Genomic DNA, 22,322 nt, shown 5'->3' with positions numbered 1-22,322 from the left:
CATGTGGGTGGTTGGGGCTCAGGAAGGGGATGTATTGACTCTAAGCATTAAACAGCATGTTTTCAACTTTCATGATAGACCTCTGAAGACTTGTGTTGCCTGAGGAAGCCCTGAAGTTGAGGAAGAGGAAAGAAAAGGAGTGAGGCATGGCTCTTTGTCAGGTAAGGTCATATTTAGTCTGTCCTTCCTGAAATGCCCTTCTCTGGACTTGCTAATCGTGTTTGACTCTGGAGTATCCTGTCTGGCTCCTGTACACGTACACTCACCTGGGGCCTTCCCTCAGGGCTTGTCGTCTCCACTTAGATCCCGTCTCCCCATGACCTGGTAACCTGGCCCTTGTGAGGAGGCTCCCCTGGGCACCATCCCGGGCAGGGCTTCTCACCCACGGGTTGGAGATGGGGTCTCAGTGCTGTTGGGCAGCAGGGATTGCTTAGGGCCCATCTGGATGCGCTGTCTGCTCTCTGTCAACCAGGGTAAGGAAACTGCACGTGGAAGTCAGGTATCAATATGCACAATAGCTGGTATTATCTGCAAATCAGATCAATTAGGGACAGTTTGTTCTGACTTTTTTAAGGCAGTTCAAACTAAAGATGTGGGTCAATCTCTTTAAATCCTTATTGTTAATAGAATGGAAAGTTCAGAAATAGACATCAGTGATACAGGGTTTTTTAGTTTATCATCAGATTTAAACTATGAAATGGATCTAAGTCTCTGGCAGGTGGAAATTTTCATCACCTCCATTCTTCAGAGGTTGTCATTTCACTCTGTGGATTGAATCCTTTGACACAGAGATGTTTTAACCTTTAATGCAAGCAAGATTCCAGCTTTACTCTTTTGCTGGTAGATATCTATGTTCTCAGTATCATGGTTATTGAGACTGTCCTTGCTCTTTTGTGTATCTTGACATCCTTGTGAATATACCTTACATATACACAAAGAATTATTTCTGAGTACTGTGTTCTGTTCACTTGGTTTATTTGTCTCTTTTTATACCAGTACCACATCACCTTGATTACCTTGTAATAAGTTTTGAAATAGAAAGACCTCCATCTTCTTTCTTCAAGAGTTTTGCTATTTGCTCTTTGAATAGTTATGTGACTTTCACCATGTTTTATGCTGCTTCTACAAAGATTGCCATGGCAGTTTTGATAATGAGTTAATTGGGTGATTGATCCTTTGTGGGGTTATTAAAGAATATCTTTTGATATAGCATGTTTCTTTTGTAGTCTTTATGATTTTTACCTATGAAACTTTGTCATGTGGGAAGGAAGAAAAATATTTTTTTCTGCATCTAGATGATCCTGGTTTTTTTCCCTTTAATCTGTTAATGTAGTGTGTCATATTAATTGATTTTTATATGTTGACTTCTCCTTGCCTTATGTGAATAAAATCCACTTGGTCATGATGTCAGATCTTTTTATTTATTTATCTAAATTATTTTAATTGAAGGATTATTGCTTTACAGAAGTTGTTATTTTCTGCCAAACACCAGCATGAATCAGCCATAGGTATACATATGTCCCCTCCCTCCCATCTTCCTGCCTATCCAACCCCTGTAGGTTGCTAGGAGCCCCTCTTTGAGTTCCCTGAGTCAGTCAGCAAATTTGCATTGGCTCTCTTCTCTACTTTATATATGGTAATGTAAGTTTCCATGTTACTCTGTCCATACATCTCGCCCTCTCCTTCCTCCCCTCCCCCCTTCATCTGTTCTCTATGTCTGTTTCTCCAGATCTTTTTAATATGTGTTGAAGTTGGTTTGCAAGTATTTTAATTTTGCATCAGTATTCATTAGCGGTATTGGTTTCCAGTTTTCCTTTCTTGTGTCTTTGAGAAATCAGCAACTATTAGAATCATGCTTGCTCCATAGAATTAGCAGGGTTAGTGGTAATTCTTTTGTAAATGTTTGGTAGAATTTGGTCCTCTATTTTTCTTAGAGGTTTCTATTTTTTAAATCTCTCAAGTTATATTGGGCTTCCCTAGTGACTCAAATCATAGAGAATCTGCCTGCAGTGAGGGAGACCCAGGTTCTGTCCCTGGGTTGGAAGATTCCCCGGAGAAAGGAATGGCTGTCTTGTCCAGTCTTCTTGTCTGGAGAAATTCCATGGACAGAGGAGCCTTGTGGGCTACAGTCCATGAGGTCACAAAGATTCAGACACAATTAAGCGGCTAACACTTTCACTTTCAACACTTCTCAATTTTTTAATTTCTTAATAAGTAAAATAGTTTGCATGTTTCTGAGAATTTGACAGTATCTCCTATATTCTGTCATTTATAGGCATTATTGGTCATCAGTCAGTCAGTTCAGTTCAGTCTCTAAGTCGTGTCTGACTCTTTGCGACCCCATGAATCACAGCACACCAGGCCTCCCTGTCCATCACCAACTCCTGGAGTTCAGTCAAACTCATGTCCATCAAGGCGGTGATGCCATCCAGCCATCTCATCCTCTGTCGTCCCCTTCTCCTGCCCTCAGTCCCTCCCAGCATCAGGGTTTTTTCCAATGAGTCAACTCTTCACACAAGGTGGGCAAAGTATTGGAGTTTCAGCTTTAGCATCAGTCCTTCCAATGAACACCCAGGACTGATCTCCTTTAGGATGGACTGGTTGGATCTGCTTACAGTCCAAGGGACTCTCAAGAGTCTTCTGCAACACCACAGTTCAAAAGCATCAATTCCTTGGCACTCAGCTTTCTTCACAGTCCAACACTCACATCCATACATGATCACTGAAAAAATCATAGCCTTGACTACAGGGACCTTTGTTGGCAAAGTAATATCTCTGCTTTTTAATATACTATCTAGGTTGGACATAACTTTCTTCCAAGCAGTAAGCGTCTTTTAATTTCATGGTTGCTGTCACCATCTGCAGTGATTTTGGAGCCCCCAAAAGTAAAGTCTGACACTATTTCCACTGTTTCCCCATCCATTTCCCATGAAGTGATGGGACCAGGTGCCATGATCTTAGTTTTCTGAATGTTGAGCTTTAAGCCAACTTTTTCACTCTCCTTTTTCACTTTTATCATGAGGCTTTTTAGTTCCTCTTCACTTTCTGCCAGAAGGGTGGTATCATCTGCATATCTGAGGTTATTGATATTTCTCCTGGCAATCTTGATTCCAGCTTGTGCTTCTTCCAGCCCAGCATTTAGGTGGTCTGGTATTCCCATCTCTTTCAGAATTTTCCACAGTTTCTTGTGATCTACACAGTCAAAGGCTTTGGCATAGTCAATAAAGCAGAAATAGATGTTTTTCTGGAACTCTCTTGCTTTTTCCATGATCCAGTGGATGTTGGCAATTTGATCTCTGGTTCCTCTGCCTTTTCTAAAACCATCTGTTCACGGTTCATGTATTGCTGAAGGCTGGCTTGGAGAATTTTGAGCATTACTTTACTAGCATGTGAGAGGAGTGCAATTGTGCGGTAGTTTCAGCATTCTTTGGCATTGCCTTTCTTTGGGATTGGAATGACAACTGACCTTTTCCAGTCCTGAGGCCACTGCTGAGTTTTCCAAATTTGCTGGCATATTGAGTGCAGCACTTTCACAGTATCATCTTTGAGGATTTGAAACAGTTCAACTCGTATTCCGTCACCTCCACTAGCTTTGTTCGTAGTGATGCTTTCTAAGGCCCACTTGACTTCACATTCCAGGATATCTGGCTCTAGGTGAGTGATCACACCATCGTGATTATCTTGGTCATGAAGATCTATTTATTGGTCATAGTAGTTCCTTATCTTTAGAAACTTCCTTTAACCTCAGTTGTAATCACTCCTGTTTCATATCTGTTTTTAGTTGTTTGAATCTTTTTTTCTCTTTTCCTTAGTCTAGGTTGGGGTTTTCTTATACAGTTTTTTCAAAACATGAACTCTTGGTTTGTTGATTTTTATATTTTTCTGCTTTCTATGTTATCTCTGGTTTAATCGTTCTTATTTACCTGTTTGCTTCTGCTAAACTTGAGTTTAGTTTGTTTTCCGTTTTCTGCTTCCTAGAGGTCTAAAAATAGATTTCCATTTAAGATCTTTTCCCTTTTTTACTGTAAGCATTTAACAGTTCAGAGTTTCCTTTTAGTACAGTCTTCTCTGTGTTATAAATTTTGCAATGTTGTCTTTACATTTTCATCCATATATTTAAAAATTTCCCATGAATTTCTATGTAATTTTTTTCTTAGACCCCTTTGCAGTGTAAGAGTGAGTTGTTTAATGTCCACATTTGGGGAATTTTCTTTTTTTCTTGTGTTTATTACATTGTTAGGGAACATACTTTTATGGTATCAGTCTCTTAAAATGGTTAATTTTGGCCTAACGTGGTCTCTCATAGACAGTGTTTTATGTGTCCTTGAGATGCATGTGTTTTATGCTTTTGGGCCGTGTGATCTGTGTATGCCTGTTCAACTTGGGCGTTGAAAACTTGTACTACTCCTGTGCCGCTATTTCTGTCTTCCTTTCCTTTAATGTTTGCTTCATTTTTATGAGATATCTAATGTTAGCTGTATATATATTTTTACTTGTTACAGCTTTTTGGTAAATTGACCGTTTTATCATTACACAATGTTTATCTCATTGCACCTTTCTTTTCCTTCAGTTCATTTTGTCTGATATAACAGTCTCCCCTGCTCTCTTTAGGATGGACTGTCTTTTTCCATCCTTTCACTGTTCACCTTTCCATGTCCTTAGGTTTGTGAGTACTACCTGTTTCAACTCTCTGACAAACTCTGCGTCTCTTGCCCTGTAGTTTTCCTCCTTTTACTTCTTCTGGTGGCCCCTGCCCATGTGCATCATATGGTGGCGAAAGACAGGCACCCTGGACAGCTCCTTTCATGCCACTGTAATTTCAGAAGGAATGTATTGAATGTTTCCTTCCCATCATGATGTTTCTTGAGATAGTCTTGCTTAATAACTTTATTTTTTTCCATATTCTTTTTTGCCATGATTTTTAATTCTCCAAGAATTTTTTGTACTTTACTATTGTGATAAATTTTTTTTGGTCATAATCTAGGACTCTTCTAATATCAAATCGCTATTTTATTAATGGAAAAAAAAGCAAAGAAAGTCTTTGGCTTCTGTTAATGCCTTGCTATGTAAATTTAAATGGATAAAATTATATTTGTACTTTTGTATATGGTAATTTTCTTATGAATTGAGTTCAAGTGTTTTTTTTTTAATGTTTTTAATAGTTTTCTTTTGGTAGGCTAATATAGAATCTTGTTGACAAACTCAGCTGAGTACAAAGGATATATTTTTATCATCTGAAATGTGCTGAAATACATGTGAATAAAAGGATGACATAAAATTGTCCATAAAAATATGTCAAGAGACAAATCCTCTCATGTCAGTTAATTTTTTATAGATAAGCATGCATGCATGTGCAAATCTGTGGTTTAGATAGAAGACATCATGATTTAAAAACTACATATCACCTTTTTTTTTTTTTCAGTTGAAATTATGTTATCAGTATAATCTGTGGCCTTGGAATTTTCTAAGCAATCCTGTTAGTGTTTTAAGTAGTAAGTTACTAACACTTGTGTTTCTGTATCCACATCTATAATGACCTTTCATGCCATTCCACATTGTTCACCTTGGACTTTTTTTTTTTCCACATTAATACTATATTTATTTGTTTTCCTTCTGTCAAACACTGAGCCTACCACTTTCCCCAGGCTGCCTGGGGAGTTACAGGAAAGGGAACATATAGGGCAGACACAGGAGAAAGAGCTATGGGAGGTGGAAACAGCTCCTTCACATCGTGAAGAAGATGAGCTAGACCACCATCAGGCAAAACAGCCCATAGCCTTTGAGAGGGCCAAGCCCATGGCGTAGAAGAGCTACTGTTTCAGAGAAGGGTTCCTGGCATAACAGTGATGAAGCTCCCGAACACAGTCCCACTTCAAGCCCCGGAGCCAGCCACTCCTTCTGTGGTAGCTCCAGCTCCAGGGAACTTGGCTGCTGTGTCAAAGTCCCTTGAAATGGCACTGGTTTGGAAGCTGTGGCTAGGAGTAAGTGAGATGGTCTGGGGACCTGGGGCTGCCAAGCTGCTGTGGCTCTCATGGGTCAGTGTCTCCAGTCCTTCACCACCACTGTGGACAGTGATCACTCAACAGAGGGAGGAGGTTCTTCTGATCAGGGAGGAGGTGGAGACGAATTTGGCGCAGGCGTCGATTTTCAGGGGATGAAGGCCTGAGGCCCAAGAGCTGCTCCCCCTGCAGAGAAGACAGAGGGGCAGCGAGGAGGCTCACCTTGGACTTCTTTCAAGTTTTCTTTAGGAGCCCTCTGTCAAAGGACTTGCAATGTTCTCTGTATTACTTAACTGTTAGATGCTTAAGCTTCAGTTGCTGAGCCCAAGCCTCTGAGTTCAGGTGCTTCGTGTAACATTTCTTACCTTGTTGATCTGAGTCAAGTTTCTCAGAGTGTCTGTGACACAGTTTTTCTTCTGTAAGGTGGGAACAGATGGTTCTTTAATGAGCTATTATATTGATGACAGGTTCTTGCCTGTAAAGTACTTATTTAATGTTTAGAGTAATACTACAGTAATTTAGAGCAACAGGAAGCCTTCAGACACTTTTGGTCCTTGCTGCTGTTATCAACGTCATAACTGAAACTTTTGACCTTTCCATTAAAAGTGCCATGGACTTTGTCATCTCTGAAGACACCACTCATGCTGTACTTCATCGAGATAATGAGTTGCACTCACTGGGTAGAACATAATATCTGACATTTCTGTATAGCCAAAACAGTGTTGAGCTTTATTCAAATATATTTCATGGATTTTGAACAGTGATGAAAAATCCGTATTAATTGGAGGATCTCATAACGCCATATGAAAAAACATAAGAAATTAAAATTAAGAGATGCATAATTTCTCCCGATACCCCTGCATGGATCTGTTAGAACACATACTTCAACCAAGTCAATCCGTACCCCTTACCACCCTTTCTCTTTTGCATGAAAATGAGAACTTTTCATGGCCCTTTTGGTGACATGTGGTTTCATTTCAGGAACGACTGACCTCTGAGGATGTGGCCATCAAATTCACTCAGGAGGAGTGGGAATTCCTGGATCCTGCTCAGAGGGCCTTGTACAGGGACGTGATGCTGGAGACCTATAGGAACCTGCTGTCTGTGGGTGAGGATGACTTCTCCAGAGCTGCCCTTGGGTATCTGCATTTTCCCTGTGTGCCCCTTAGGCGGACCTGATGTCTTTCATGTGAGAGTTCTGGTGACTCGGGCATGACACAGGTTCACAAGGTTAACCTGACCCTCTTCAGGTGCTGTGTCTGTTTCATGTCACATCTGAGGTTGTCCCAGAGCTTAATTATGTACAAAGCTCACTGGCAAATGTTAAAAAAAAAACCCACCAAAAAACCTGATTTCCTATTTTCTGCCTTTTGACTTTTGGCTCAGTGTTTAAAAAAATCCACAGCTCTTTAGATTTGTTTCTTCTGATAACCCTGAATATCTGTTTCTTTTTATTTGTTTTTGCTTGCTTTTTTTTTTGGCTCCACCATTCTGCAAGTGGGATCTTAGTTCCCTAAGAATTAAACCTGCACCCCCTGCATTGGAAGTGAGAGTCTTAACCACTGGATCACCAGATGAGTCTCAGAATTTCTGTTTCTGATCTGAATATTATCTTCATATTGGAGCATGAGAAAAAGCTCTGAATAGTGGGAAGTGATGTAAAAATAGCCAAAAATACAACATATAAAGAAGAATGAGTATCTCAAAAGGGCTGTTTTTTTCTGTTTAGGAGTGGGACAAGCTGGTGGATGGGATCCGCTGTGGTTGTTACTTAGGAAAATATAAGGAGAGTGGGTAGAGAGATTGTCTTTTTGATCCTAGATCCTACGAGGGGAGCATATGTGAATCTCGCAGGCTCTTAGCTTGCCGTCTGTAGGTTGAGCGCATGGTCCCATCTCAAGATGCTGTAATGTCTGACCCTCATGTTGTGTTAGTTTTACTCTTGTGCTGCTCTACCCCGTCTGGGAATGTCAGCTGTTCCCGATGTTCCATTCTCCTTACTTTGTATCATTTTACCACCTAAATTTCTTTGAAATATATCCCTGAGGGTCTGAAAGTTTATCTGGTTTCCTTGCTGTGATAATCCACCTATGTTTAATTGGCAGCCTCTGCTGAGTCTCTGTGGAGTGGATTTACTAACAGACACTAATCCTAATGTTATTTTCTTGCTCTGCACAAACTCACCACTTGAAGCTATCCAGTAGAATGGTCAATATGTTCTAAGATTATGAGAGAGAAAGTATCACGAGAGCCTGTTACATCTTTCTAGGTTATTTCCTGGCTTTGGAGACTCTGTCAAGGGCACCATGACAGTGTTGTTCCTGTATATCAAGGACCATATATTTTAGCCTCTGTAAATGGTATGGGAATTTAGCCCAGGACAACTTTGTCCAAGTTCACATTCTCATATCTATTGGGCTATTGGTTGCACTGTTGTTCTGTGCATTGTCAGTATTTTTTTATTTTATCATTGAGTTCAAAGTTCTGTGTTACTCTTACTGTTTCTGTTCTGTATTTGCAACACGTTGGATGGTTTATTGGGGAATGATCCCCACGGCAGAACTGGTGACCTCAGTCCCTCTTAAAATTCTTTATATATTCTTTATACTCATTTACTATCAGATGTATGATTTCCACATATTTTCTCTTTTACTGTTGATTGTCTTTTCAAACTCACTGCACTTTAATGCATAGTTCAGTTCAGTTCAGTTGCTCAGTCGTGTCTGACTGTTTGTTACCCCATGAATCGCAGCACACCAGGCTTCCCTGTCCATCACCAACCCCTAGAGTTTACTCAAACTCGTGCATCGAGTTGGTTATGCCATCCAGCCATCTCAGCCTCTGTCGTACCTTTCTCTTCCTGCCCCCAATCCCTCCCCACATCAGGGTCTTTTCCAGTGAGTCAAATCTTTGCCTGAGGTGGCCAAAGTATTGGAGTTTCAGCTTCAGCATCAGTCCTTCCAATGAACACCCAGGACTGATCTTGTTTAGGATGACTAGTTTGATCTCCTTGCAGTCCAAGGGACTCTCAAGAGTCTTCTCCAACACCACAGTTCAAAGGCATCAATTCTTTGGCACTCAGCTTTCTTCACAGTCCAACTCTGATATCCATACCTGAGCACTGGAAAAACCATAGCCTTGACTAGATGGACCTTTGTTGGGAAAGTAATGTTAATGTCTCTGCTTTTGAATATGCTATCTAGGTTGGTCACAACTTTCCTTCCAAGGAGTAAGCGTCTTTTAATTTCATGGCTGTAGTTTATAATTTTGATATAGTTCAAATTATTAATATCTGGTTTTATTTTGTGGCCTGTGGTTTTGTTGTTACATCTGGTAAATCATTTGTGGGTCTAATTTCCAGAAACATTTCCTGCATGTTTACTTCTAGGAGTTTTATACATTTGGGACTTAGGTTTAAGTCTTTAAACCATTTTGAATTCATTTTTGTCTATAGTGTAAGATAATGTTACAAGTAAATTCTTTTGCTGGTGGGTATTCAGTTTTGTCAACATGTCTTATTTCATAGACTGCTTCCAACATTTAGTAGTTTTTATACCCTTGTGAAACATTGTTTGAATATCTCCGCAAGAGGTGTTTTTGTTTTTGTTTTAACCATTCTTTTTAGGTATGCTGCTGCTAATTCGCGTCAGTCGTGTCCGACTCTGTGCAACCCCACAGACGGCAGCCCAACAGGCTCCTCTGTCCCTGGGATTCTCCAGGAAAGAACTCTGGAGTGGGTTTCCATTTTCTTCTCCAATGCATGTATGCACACTAAGTCACTTCAGCCATGTCCGACTCTGTGCGACACCATACACAGCAGCCCACCGGTCTCCTCTGTCCCTGGGATTCTCCAAGCAAGAATGATGGAGTGGGTTGCCATTTCCTTCTCCCCTTTTTAGGTATAGTTAATTTACAATGTTCTGTTTCAGGTATACAGCAGTTCACAAGATACTTAATATAGTTCCCTGAGCTATATCGTAGGTTCTTGTTGTTTATCTATTTTATATATATATTCAGTTCAGTTCAGTCACTCAGTCATATCCGACTCTGCAACCCCATGAATTGCAGCACGCCAAGCCTCCCTGTTCAGCACCATCCCCTGGAGTTCACCGAGACCCACGTCCATCGAGTCCGTGATGCCATCCAGCCATCTCATCCTCGGTTGTCCCCATCTCCTCCTGCCCCCAATCCCTCCCAGCATCAGCGTCTTTCCCAATGAGTCAACTCTTCTCGTGACATGGCCAAAGTACTGGAGTTTCAGCTTTAGCATCATTCCTTCCAAAGAAATCCCAGGGTTGATCTCCTTCAGAATGGACTGGTTGGATCTCCTTGCAGTCCAGTGGACTCTCAAGAGTCATCTCCAACAGCACAGTTCAAAAGCATCAATTCTTCGGCACTCAGCCTTCTTCACAGTCCAACTCTCACATCCATACATGACCACAGGAAAAACCATAGCCTTGACTAAACAGACCTTAGTCAGCAAAGTAATGTCTCTGCTTTTGAATATGTGATCTAGGTTGGTCATAACTTTTCTTCCAAGGAGTAAGCGTCTTTCAATTTCATGGCTGCAGTCACCACCCGCAGTGATTTTGGAGCCCCCCAAAACAAAGTCTGACACTGTTTTCCACGGTTTCCCCATCTATTTCCCATAACGTGGTGGGACCGGATGACATGATCTTCGTTTTCTGAATGTTGAGCTTTAAGCCAACTTTTTCGCTCTCCTCTTTCACTTTCATCAAGAGGGTTTTTAGCTCCTCTTCACTTTCTGCCAGAAGGGTGGTGTCATCTGCGTATCTGAGGTTATTGATATTTCTCCTGGCATTCTTGATTCCAGCTTGTGCCTCTTCCAGTCCAGCATTTCTCACGATGTACTCTGCACATAAGTTAAATAAGCATGGTGACAATATACAGCCTTGACGTACTCCTTTTCCTATTTGGAACCAGTCTGTTGTTCCATGTCCAGTTCTAACTGTTGCTTCCTGTCCTGCATACAGATTTCTCAAGAGGCAGGTCAGGTGGTCTGGTATTCCCATCTCTTTCAGAATTTTCCACAGTTTCTTGTGATCCACACAGTCGAAGGCTTTGGCATAGTCAATAAAGCAGAAATAGATGTTTTTCTGGAACGCTCTTGCTTTCTTGATGATCCAGCAGATGTTGGCAGTTTCTTCTCTGGTTCCTCTGCCTTTTCTAAAACCAGCTTGAACATCAGGAATTTCACGGTTCACGTATTGCTGAAGCCTGGCTTGCAGAATATATATTAGTTTGTATATATTCGGACTCCTAATTTATCTCTCCCTTTCCTGCCCCAGCCACCATCCTGCACTATCCTCTTTGGTAACCATAAGTTTGTTTCTTATGCTGGTGAGTTTATTTTGTGAATAAGTTCATTTGTATCATTTGTTTCAGTTCAACATATAATATCCTATGATATTTGTCTTTCTCTGTCTGATTTCATTTAGAATAATGCCTAAGTCTGTCTATATTGCTGCAAAAGGCATTACTTCATTGTGTTTTATGCTGTGGAGGTGGCACCCCACTCCAGTGTTCTTTCTTGGAGAATTTCATAAACAGGGCAGTTTGCAGGCTGCAGGCCATGGGATCTTAAAGAGTTGGACATGGCTGAGCTACTTTCACTTCACAATATTTCCTTGTATGTAGGTACCATGTATTCTTTATCCCTTTGTCTGTCAATGAACATTTAGGTTGCTGCCGTGTTTTGGCTGGTATAAATAGTGCTGCTAAAATCATTGGGGTGCATGTATCGTTTTGAATTAGTTTTCATCCTTTCTGGATATATGCCCAGGATTGGAATTGCTGGTTCGTGTGATAGCTCTATAGTTAGTTCTTTATGGAAACTCCAAGCTGTCCTCCAAAGTGGCAGTACCAATTTATGTTCCTTCCAACAGTGTAGGAGAGTTCTCTTCTCCACACCCTCTCAAGCATTTATTGTTTGTAGACTTTTTGATGGTGGTCATTCTGACCAGTGTGAGGTGATACATTTTTGTGGTTTTGATTTGCATTTCTCTCCTAGGTAGAGACATCAAACATCTTTTCAGGTGACTGTCGGTCATCTGTTTGTCTCCTTTGGAGAAATATCTGTTTTGATCTTCTGCCCAGTTTTTGATTGGGTTGTTTGTTCATTTGTTTTATATTAAGCTATATGAACTGTTGGCATATTTTGGAAATAAATCCCTGATAGGTAGCATCATTTGCACATATAGTCTCATAGTCCAAAAGTTGTATTTTTGTTCTTTTTTTTTGGTTTCCTTTGCTTTGCAAAAAGGTTTTAAATTTAATTAGGTCTCATTTGTTTGATTTTGCTTTTATTACCATGACTCTAAGGGATAGATTCAAAAAAATTTTGCTGACATTTATGTCAGTGTTTTGCATTTGTTTTCCACTATGAATTTCATAGTATCTGGTCTTGCATTTAGATGTTTAATACATTTTGAGTTTATTTTTGTATGTGGTGTTAGAGAATATTGTAATTTCATTCTTTTTCATGTAACTATCCATTTATCCCAGCATCACTTATTATAGAGACTTCTTCATTCTGTATTTTTTCTTCCTTTTTATATAGAATAATTGACTACAAGTAAATTGGTTTATTTCTGGGTTTTCTGTCCTGTTCTACTGATCTGTGTTTCTGTTTTGTGCCATCATCATACCACTTCCCTGGTGGCTCAGACGGTAAAGTGTCTGCCTACAATGCAGGAGACCCAGGTGCAATCCCTGGGTCCAGAAGATCTCTGGAGAAGGAAATGGCAACTCACTTCAGTATTCTTGCCTGGAAAATCCCATGGACAGAGGAACTGGGTAGGCTACAGTCCATGGGGTCGCAAAGAGTCAGACACATCTGAGCAACTTCACTTTTACTCTGATGACTATAAGTTTGTAGTATGGTCTGAACTCAGGGAACATGATTCCTCCAGCTCTGTTCTTCCTTTTCAAGATCGATTTAGATATCAGAGTCTTTTGTATTTTGGTACAAATTAAGTTTTTCTTTGTTTTATGAAATATGTCGTTAATTTGATAAGAGTTGCATTGAATATGTAGATTGCCTTGGATAGTATGGTCATTTTGACTGTTATTTCTTTCAATCCAAGATCACAGTATATGTTTCCATCTGTTTGTGTCATCTTTGCTATCAGTCATCAGCATCTTGTAGTTTCATGAATACAGTTCTTTTGACTTTTTAGGTAGGTTTATTCCTTAGAATTTTATTCTTTTCTCTGAGATGGTGAATGGGATTGTTTCATTAATTTCACTTTCTCATATATCATTATCAATGTATACACATGCAGCAGTTTTCTATATTTTATGTATCCAGAAAGTTTACTCTGTTCATTGATAAGGTCTAGTAGTCATCTGGTGGCTTTGGGATTTTCTGTGTGTAGCATCATAGTGACAGTTTTACTTCTTTTTTTTTTTTTTTTACTTGAATTCCTTTTATTTCTTTTTCTTTTCTGATTGTTGTGGCTAGGACTTCGAAAAATTTGTCCAGTAAAAGTGGCAATAGTGAACATTCTTGTCTTATTCATGTTGTTAAGGGGAATGCTTTCAGTTTTTCCTTGTTGAGTATGATGTTAGCTGTGTGTTTGACATATACAGTGTTAATTATGCTGAGGTAGGGACCATCTGTGCTGACTTTCTGAAGGGTTTTTATCATAAATGCCACTTGAATTTTGTGAGAAACTTTTCTACATCTATTGATGATCATATGGTTTTAAGTCTTCAACTGTTACTGTGGTGTATCAGTGATTAACTTGTGGATATTGAGAAATCTTGCATCCCTGCAATAAATCCCACTTGATCATGGTATGATCCTTTTATGTATTAGTAAGTGTTTGAATCTGCTCTTTTGGACTCAGGGGAGGTCTAGGAGAATAAAGCCTTTTTCTACAAAAAGGTGTTGGATGCCTCAGAAAGGCTTTTGTAACTGGGAAGGTCCTCCAGAGTCAGTTTCAGTCCCTCCTTTGATACTCCTCGATCTTGAGATGAACATGTGTGGAAGAAGAAACAAAATAAATGTCCAATAGAGAGGTTAATCATACTTGGCAGAGGAACCCAGGTTTAGATAGCCTTTTCCTGGATTTTCCTTCTGATTTCTGCTAATAAGATTCTTACACAATATCCTGGAATATTGTGTATGCTTTTCTTGAATATAAGCATTCCATTGTAACTTACAAAATTCACAGTTGGATACATTACATTGTAAATAGTATAACAGGTATTATCCTGCTTTCTCCATATATCATAGTCACTTTTAAAATCTCTCTTGTTTCTGTCCCATACCCATAGTATAATGCCCATGAACTTGCTGAACGAGTTCTTTTCTTTTAAGGTCAGTATATTAGTTTGCGCTCTCAGTTATTTTCACAAAGACATGGCAGTCACAAGCTGATATCTGACATAAACCTGTGTACCCTATGCTCCACACAGGCCCTTTCTTAGTCCTGACCATTGCTCACATAGTACTTTGATATGGACGGAAGCATCGTTCTTACCTACCACATCCCTCCACCTTTTACATACTCTCACTGTAAAGATAACCTCTGGTCATTTATTGAACAAGTTTCTCAGGACATGACCTAAATCACTTTGTGCATCCATGATGACTCACAACCCATTTCTAGATGGGATGGTTGAATAATAATTAAACAGACTACTTCTATATTGTATCTTCCTTGATATTTTCTTTCCAAGTTCCTTGTATTTTTAAAAAATATTTTCTAATCTATTCATTCAGTGGGTGGTCATGTTTACAAATAAGTTTTCTCAGTCTGTATGTTCAGATTCATATCCTGTTTCTGTTACCACTTTGTGCACCAATTGGGTGTGTCTCCTGCTCTGATTAGAGAAAAACATGTTAATTTACCTCAAGCCTTTCAAAGCAAATTAGTGCTGTTGGTTGGCTTACAATAGTGCATGTTTTATAGTAAATACTCAAAATTTACTTTTGTTTAAAAAATGTAATATCTATATTCTGTCCTGTTCTTTATGATGTTACCTACATTATATCTTTTTTAAATGTTATTAATTTTATAATTGAAGTATAATTGCTTTACAGAATTTTGTTTTCTGTCAAACCTCAACTACATTATATCTTGTATGCTTTTCACTTGCAACATTTTTCAGCAATATTGTGTCTGACCCTAGTCAATAAATACCCAAAGCACTCACTTTTTATTTATTATATTTTGGTGCCATTAAACCAGGTAATTAAGAATAGTGCATGGCTAGAGAGAAGCCTTCCTTGGTGGCTCAGTGGTAAAGAATTCACCTGCTAATGCAGAAGATGCAGGTTTGATCCCTGAGTCAAGAAGATCCCATGGAGAAGGAAATGGCAACCCACTCCATTATTCTTGCCTGGGAAATCCCATGGACACAGGAGTCTGGTGGGCTACAGTCCATAGGGTCGCAAAGAGTCAGGCACGACTGAGCGACTGAACAACAACATAGGTATGCATTGCTTTGATTATTGGCTGTTAGAAAACTGGTGACTATTTTACATCTTAATTTATGTGTCATTTACAGATGATGGTCTTTTAGCATGTGTTCTGCAATACAGCTGACACATACTACTTGTTAACATTGTAAAATGCCTTTTCTTTTTGGGTATGTAGTTCTATAGCAGATTTAGAAAACTATGTTGTTTCCAAAAAATTGTTTTGGTCATATTCTTCATTTTCTCATTTGTTTTCAATTGTAAACAACCAATTATGTATAGTTACTTGGGTAAGCTTGCTTTTGGATTATTTACTATCACAATATGTAATATATTGTTTAGAATTTATTTATGTACCGTAAGTATACAGAATACAATGATAGTGTAATGTTTTTCTTTTCAATTTGAGACAACTGTTGATTGATAGGTTCCTAGGGGTCCTGGTAGAAAAATACTCCTGTTTCTGAGAGTTGGCATAAGATTGTCCAATGTGAGTGTGTTTGGCATATGGTTTTTAAAACTAAGCTACCTTAACAGTGAATTTATGTTATCATGCTTTCTTAAGTTAAGAATTCTATTCCTTTAGTGTTTCTAAACACTTAAGGTCATCATTGTGGTGTTTCATAACTTGGTGTTAAGTATTACTTTTAGTGTAATCTATATTCACCATGAAAGATTTATTTTTGAATTATTGTGAGCAGGATACCTGTGGTTCTTTTTATCTTGTAGATATCTCTCCTACACATGTGATCAAGGATTTACAACCCAAAGTGAACAGTGATAAACGAGAAACATTCCAAACATTGATGCTGGGAAGACCTAAAAGCTGTGAAATCAAACATGTTCATCTTTGGGAAAGTCAGGAAAATATGTGTGACTTTGAGTGTCAGGGGAGAGATGACAAAAGAAATTACAAAGGCACACCTGTAAGCCTTAATGGAAGTGTGCCTGATGGAAGAGATTCATATGATGGAAAGGATGCAGGAATCAAACCCTTTGGAAACAGGCTTGGATTTAAGTCTCAGGAGAAACTGCAGATACTTCAAACTGGCAGGATAATTTCTGAATATAATAGAGTTGAGAGGTCTGTCGACAACAGTTTCTCATTTTCACCACTTCAAAGAATTCCTCCTTGTGTCCAAACCAGTGTTTCTAATATATATGGGAATGATTTTATGAATCCTTCAGTAGTATCGCAAGATGTCAAAGCACACAGGGAAAAACGTTACAAATGTGATGAGTGTGGCAAGGCCTTTCGTGTAAAGTCAGTCCTTTTAAGTCATCAGACAGTTCATACTGGAGACAAACCTTACAAATGTGATGAGTGTGGCAAGGCCTTTACTCACAGCTCAAACCTCAGGAGACATCAGAAAATTCATGCAGGACAGAAATTTAAATGTGATACATGTGACAAAGTCTTCAGCCGAAATGAAAACCTTGCTGGTCATCAGAGGATTCATACTGGAGAGAAACCTTACAAATGTGATGAGTGTGGCAAAGTCTTTTCTCACAGATCAACCCTCAGGAGACATCAGAAAATTCATATAGGAATGAAATTATTTAAATGTGATATATGTGACAAAGTCTGCAGCCGAAATGCAGACCTTGCTGTTCATCAGAGGGTTCATACTGGAGAGAAACCTTACAAATGTAATGAGTGTGGCAAGCAGTATAGTTACTCTTCACAGTTAATAAGTCATAAGAGACTTCATACTGGAGAGAAACCTTACAAATGTGATGAGTGTGGCAAGGCCTTTCGTGTTAAAACCTTCCTTATAAGTCATCAGACAGTTCATACTGGTGAGAAACCTTACAAATGTGATGAGTGTGGTGAGGCCTTTCGTCTAAAGTCAACCATTTTTAGGCATCAGACAGTTCATACTGAAGAGAAACGTTACAAATGTGATGAGTGTGGCAAGGCCTTTACTCACAGCTCATACCTTAGGAGCCATAAGAAAATGCATACAAGAAAGAAATTATTGAAATGTGATATATGTGACAAAATCTTCAGACGAAATGTACACCTTGCTGGTCATCAGAGGGTTCATACTAGAGAGAAACATTACAAATGTGATGAGTGTGGCAAAGCCTTTTGTGTAAAGTCAGTCCTTTTAAGGCATCAGACAATTCATACTGGAGAGAAACCTTACAAATGTGATGAGTGTGGCAAGGCCTTTCGTCTTAAAACCTTCCTTTTAAGTCATCAGACAGTTCATACTGGTGAGAAACCCTACAAATGTGATGAGTGTGGCAAGACCTTTCGTCTAAAGTCAACCATTTTTAGGCATCAGACAGTTCATACTGGAGAGAAACCTTACAAATGCGATGAGTGTGGCAAGACCTTTCATGTAAAGTCAATGCTTTTAAGTCATCAGACAGTTCATACTGGAGAGAAACAAGGACGAATGTAATGAGTGTGGCAACAGCTTTCGTGTAAAGTCTACCCTTTTAAGTCATCGGACAGTTCATACTGGAGAGAAACTTTACAAATGTGAGGAGTGTGGCAAGGCCTGGTATAGGGAACAAGGTATAAGGAAGGTTGAGAAGTGCTTGCAAACGAGACTCTCAACCAGGGCTGAACATTCTTGCAAACGAGATGTTCAGTCAAGAATCCTCCGTTCCCGTGGGAAAAGAACATTTATTGCACACAAGGATGTTTCCCTGATTCCTCAAAAGGAACAGACCCTGGGACAAAACGGATTCTAAGTTGATAAGGAAGTTCCCGAAAAAGTCTTAGCTGCAGTAAATAAGGTAAAGGTTGTCTCACCCTGCGCCTGGGCACTGTATAGTCGCTGAATTATGGTGTTTGGCAACTTGCCCTGTAGATTGTTGTGCAAAAGATATAAAGTGAAGCAGCAGTTGTAAAGTAAAAAGATTCAAACCACTCTGCAGTGTTGGTGTTTCATTCCGTCGCCAGCATCTGGCGCCCAACACGGGGCACGACCAAACCGAAAGGGTAAGCACCCCGGGGCGAAACGCTGAAAGGGGGACTTTCGGCAAAAAGAATAAAAGAAAAGAACCGAAAGGGTAAGCACCCTGGGGGCGAGATGCTGAAAGGGGGACTTTTGGGAAAAAGAAAATAAGAGAAAAAGAACAGAAAAAAGAGAAAAGAAAAAGAAAAAACCATGGAGAATTCCCCGTCTTTAAAGTCACAATATATGGAGCTGGTTAAGGGGCTCCTGCGTTCTATAGGAATTACAATGTCTACTCGCCGTTTGAGTAAGTTGTTCTGCCTCATAGAGCAGCATTACTATTGGTTTCAATATCAAACAAAAGTACAGCTGAATTTGAAGGAATGGAGAGTGGTAAAGAAGGACTTAAGAAAGCAACATCAAAAAGGAAATGTGATTTCCTTTAAGGCTGTGGACTCTATGTAGCGCTATAATGCAAACTTTAAAGTTATTGGCTGCTGATGGTGAGGCCGTCTCATGTTCCCTTAAGGATGATTCCCTGTGTGAGGATGTGCCTGTGAGTGAGGAAAAGGAAGGCAAATGTGAGGAGGGGGCTTCACCTCGGCCTCCACCCAAACCTCCGGATGACAGTACAGATTCATTCAGAGAGACAGATAGAGATGTGAGTTCGGGGGAGGATTCAGATTCTATAGAGGCAATGACCGCTGCCTTTTGGAAGGTTTTATTAAATAGAAAACAAACTTCCAAGGCTGTTAACCCTTCTGCACCATCTTACGCATCCCTATTTCCGGTAGCTGTCGACAAGGCTGAGTTAGGGAGAGAGAGTCAGTGGTTTTGGAAGTACGGGACAAAGTATATTTTGGGAAATGCTTATTAATGACTCTCGTCCTTTTATGTCACTGATCATTGAAGATAGACAGTTTGAAGGATTAGTGGATACAGGAGCAGATGTTTCAGTTATTTCTCTCCAGCAGTGGACTAATGACTAGAAAAAAGAAAAAAGTCCTCTTGTTTTAACAGGCTTAGGATCTATAGCAGATGTGTGGAGAAGTGCTCAACCTTTGTCATGCCAATTGTCTAATGGAAAAAAAGGATTTATTTCTTTTTACATTGTTAATACACCTATTAATATCTGGGGAAGAGATATTTTACTTTCTTTAGGAACAACACTCACCATCTCGTCGGGAAACTTGTAGCCACTGCTCAGATTCCTCGAGCTCTCCCATTGAAGTGGTTAACTGATGTCCCTAAATGGGTTGAGCAGTGGCTGCTTCCAAAAGTGAAGCTCAAGGCTTTCGAACAATTAGTAGAAGAACAGCTTCAATCTGGCCATATCGAACCTTCCACCTCTGCTTGGAATTCTCCTGTTTTTGTCATTAAGAAAAAATCTGTTAAATGGAGAATGTTGACTGATTTAAGGGAAGTTAACAAATGTATAGAACCTATGGGAGCTTTGCAATTAGGTCTCCCTTCTCCTGCTTTGATTCCACAGAATTGGTTTTTGATGGTTTCAGATTTGAAGGATTGCTTTTTTACTATTCCTTTGCAAATAAAAGATAGAAATAAATTTGCTTTTACTATTCCAGTGTATAATCATGGGCAGTGTCAGTTAACCTTACTATTTGGATGGGAAACTTTACTTTGAATATTAATGATCCTAGAGGGCTGTTTCAAGTTCATTTGCATATTAATAAATCTAACTCTGCTATAGCATGTGTAAAATTTCCTTATTCTTTACTGTATGGACAATGGATTTGGAATGAAATTTTGGGAGTTATATCATGTTCTGATTGTAACTTGACTCAACGTATAAACCGTTCCTGGTGGGAAAATGTTGAAGACAAGATGGTCCATTCCAGTAATCACTCTTCGGTCACTGTGAAAGCACGGGCTGGACTCTGGTTGCCTGGGAATCTCACTCGGACGTGGTCGGGCTCTTTTGCTGTCCCTCCTCTTGTGAACGCTGTGCACACTCTTCTCCATCGATCCCGAAGAATGCTTGGCATCATCATCGCATCATTTCTCACTGTGGCTTCAGTAACAGCAACAGCAACTGTAGCAGGTCTTGCTTTGCATCAGGGCATACAGACTACTGATTTTGTCAGGGAGTGGCATAAGGATGCTCATTTATTGTAGCAACAACAGCATGATTTGGACTCTCAATTGGCTACTGATGTATTGAATTTACAACACACTGTTTCCTGGTTAGGAGATCAAGTGACTGTGTTAGCTACAAGGAGTATGTTAAAATGTGATTGGAACTCATCTCACCTATGTGTAACCCCTGTTCCCTTTAATATGAGTGAGAGTTGGGAAAAAGTGAAAAGATCTTTAGTGGGACACCAGAATTTAACTGCTGAAATTATGGAATTGGAACAAACTATATTGTCAACTTTTAGTAAGACGCTGCCTGATATTCTTGGTTCTGATATACTGAAGAGTCTTCAAGAAGGATTAAATAACCTCAGTCCTTTAGGGCAGGTATCTACATTGTTAACATCCTTTGTGAATACTTTGTTAATTGTTGCTAACAATTGAAAGAAGCAGCTTTGAGTATTCAAGTGCTTAGTCAGCACCTTCAAGAAAAGAAAGATGTAGGGAACGAGGTATAAGGTAGGTTGAGAAGTGCTTGCAATCGAGACTCTCAACCAGGGCTGAACATTCTTGCAAACGAGATGTTCTGCCCAGTGTAGGGAACAAAGTATAAGGAAGGTTGAGAAGTGCTTGCAAACGACACTCTCAACCAGGGCTAAACATTCTTGCAAATGAGATATTCAGTCAAGAATCCTCTGTTCCCTTGGGAAAAGAACATTTCTTACACACAAGGATGTTTCTGATTCCTCAAAAGGAACAGACCCAAGGACAAAATGGATTCTAAGTTGATAAGGAAGTTCCCAAAAAAGTCTTAGCTGCAGTAAATAAGTTAAGGTAAAGGTTATCTCACCCCATGCCTGCGCACTGTATAGTCGCTGAATTATGGTGTTTGGCAACTTGCCCTGTAGATTGTTGTGCAAAAGATGTAAAGCAGCTGCAAGAAACAGCAGTTGTAAAGTAAAAAGATTCAAACCACTCTGCAGTGTTGGTGTTTCATTCTGTCGCCTGCAGCCTTTACTGACAGCTGAAATCTCAGGAAACATCAGAAAATTCATACAGAAAAGAAATTATTTAAATGTGGTATATGTGACAAAGTCTTCAGCCGAAATGCACACCTTGCTGGTCATCAGAGGGTTCATACTGGAGAGAAACCTTACCAATGTGATGAGTGTGTCAAGGCCTTTCATGTTAAGTCAATCCTTTTAAGTCATCAGACAGTTCATACTGGAGAGAAACTTTACAAATGTGCTGAGTGTGGAAGAGTCTTTGGTCAAAAAACACATCTTTGACTTCATTAGAGAATTCATACTGGAGAGAGACGTTTCAGATGTGATGAGTGTGGCAAGTTCTTCAGTCGAAAGTCACACCTTACAAGTTATCGCAGAATACACAGAGAAAGCTTTCAAATGTTTCAAGTGTGGAAAATCCTTTACTCAGGTCTCAGCACTCACTAAACATCAGAAAATCCATACATGAGAGAAACGTATGTGAATGTGGTATATGGTAGAAGTCTTCAAAATTCAAAGTTCAAAATTCACACCTACTGTTGGTCAGAGAATTCATCTTACTGAGAAACCATACAAATATCATGAGTGTGGCAACATCTTAGGCCTCATGAGAAAATTCATACTGGATAGAAGCCAGATATATATGTATTTATTAGGTCTGTAGAACATGAATTCATTCTAGAAAGATTCCTCACCAATTTCACGAGTGTAAAAACAAACAAACAAATAAACGTATCCTCACAGCTCACATCTCGCCATTAGTATCAGAGTATCCTGGAGAAAACACACAGCAATGTAATGTGTGTGGCCAGGATCTTACCCAAAATAGGAACATAGTGGAGCCAGACTCAGTGGTTGTGGC

General features: G+C 39.5%; 1 protein-coding gene across 1 annotated transcript in view; it reads left to right on the top strand.

Moving 5' to 3' along the window:
- Positions 1–21,429, top strand: part of LOC102175116 (zinc finger protein 160-like) — a 29,047-nt gene extending 7,618 nt beyond the window's left edge. The window contains 4 exon segments of the mRNA XM_018062996.1: positions 79–161; positions 6,981–7,107; positions 16,177–17,852; positions 17,854–21,429. Of these exon segments, the coding sequence (XP_017918485.1) occupies positions 147–161; positions 6,981–7,107; positions 16,177–17,852; positions 17,854–18,153 (2,118 nt within the window). The 5' untranslated portion in view covers positions 79–146 and the 3' untranslated portion in view covers positions 18,154–21,429.

Source organism: Capra hircus, chromosome 18, assembly GCF_001704415.2.
Source record: "Capra hircus breed San Clemente chromosome 18, ASM170441v1, whole genome shotgun sequence".
Lineage (NCBI taxonomy): Eukaryota > Metazoa > Chordata > Mammalia > Artiodactyla > Bovidae > Capra > Capra hircus.
This window is presented reverse-complemented; position numbering and strand designations above follow the sequence as displayed.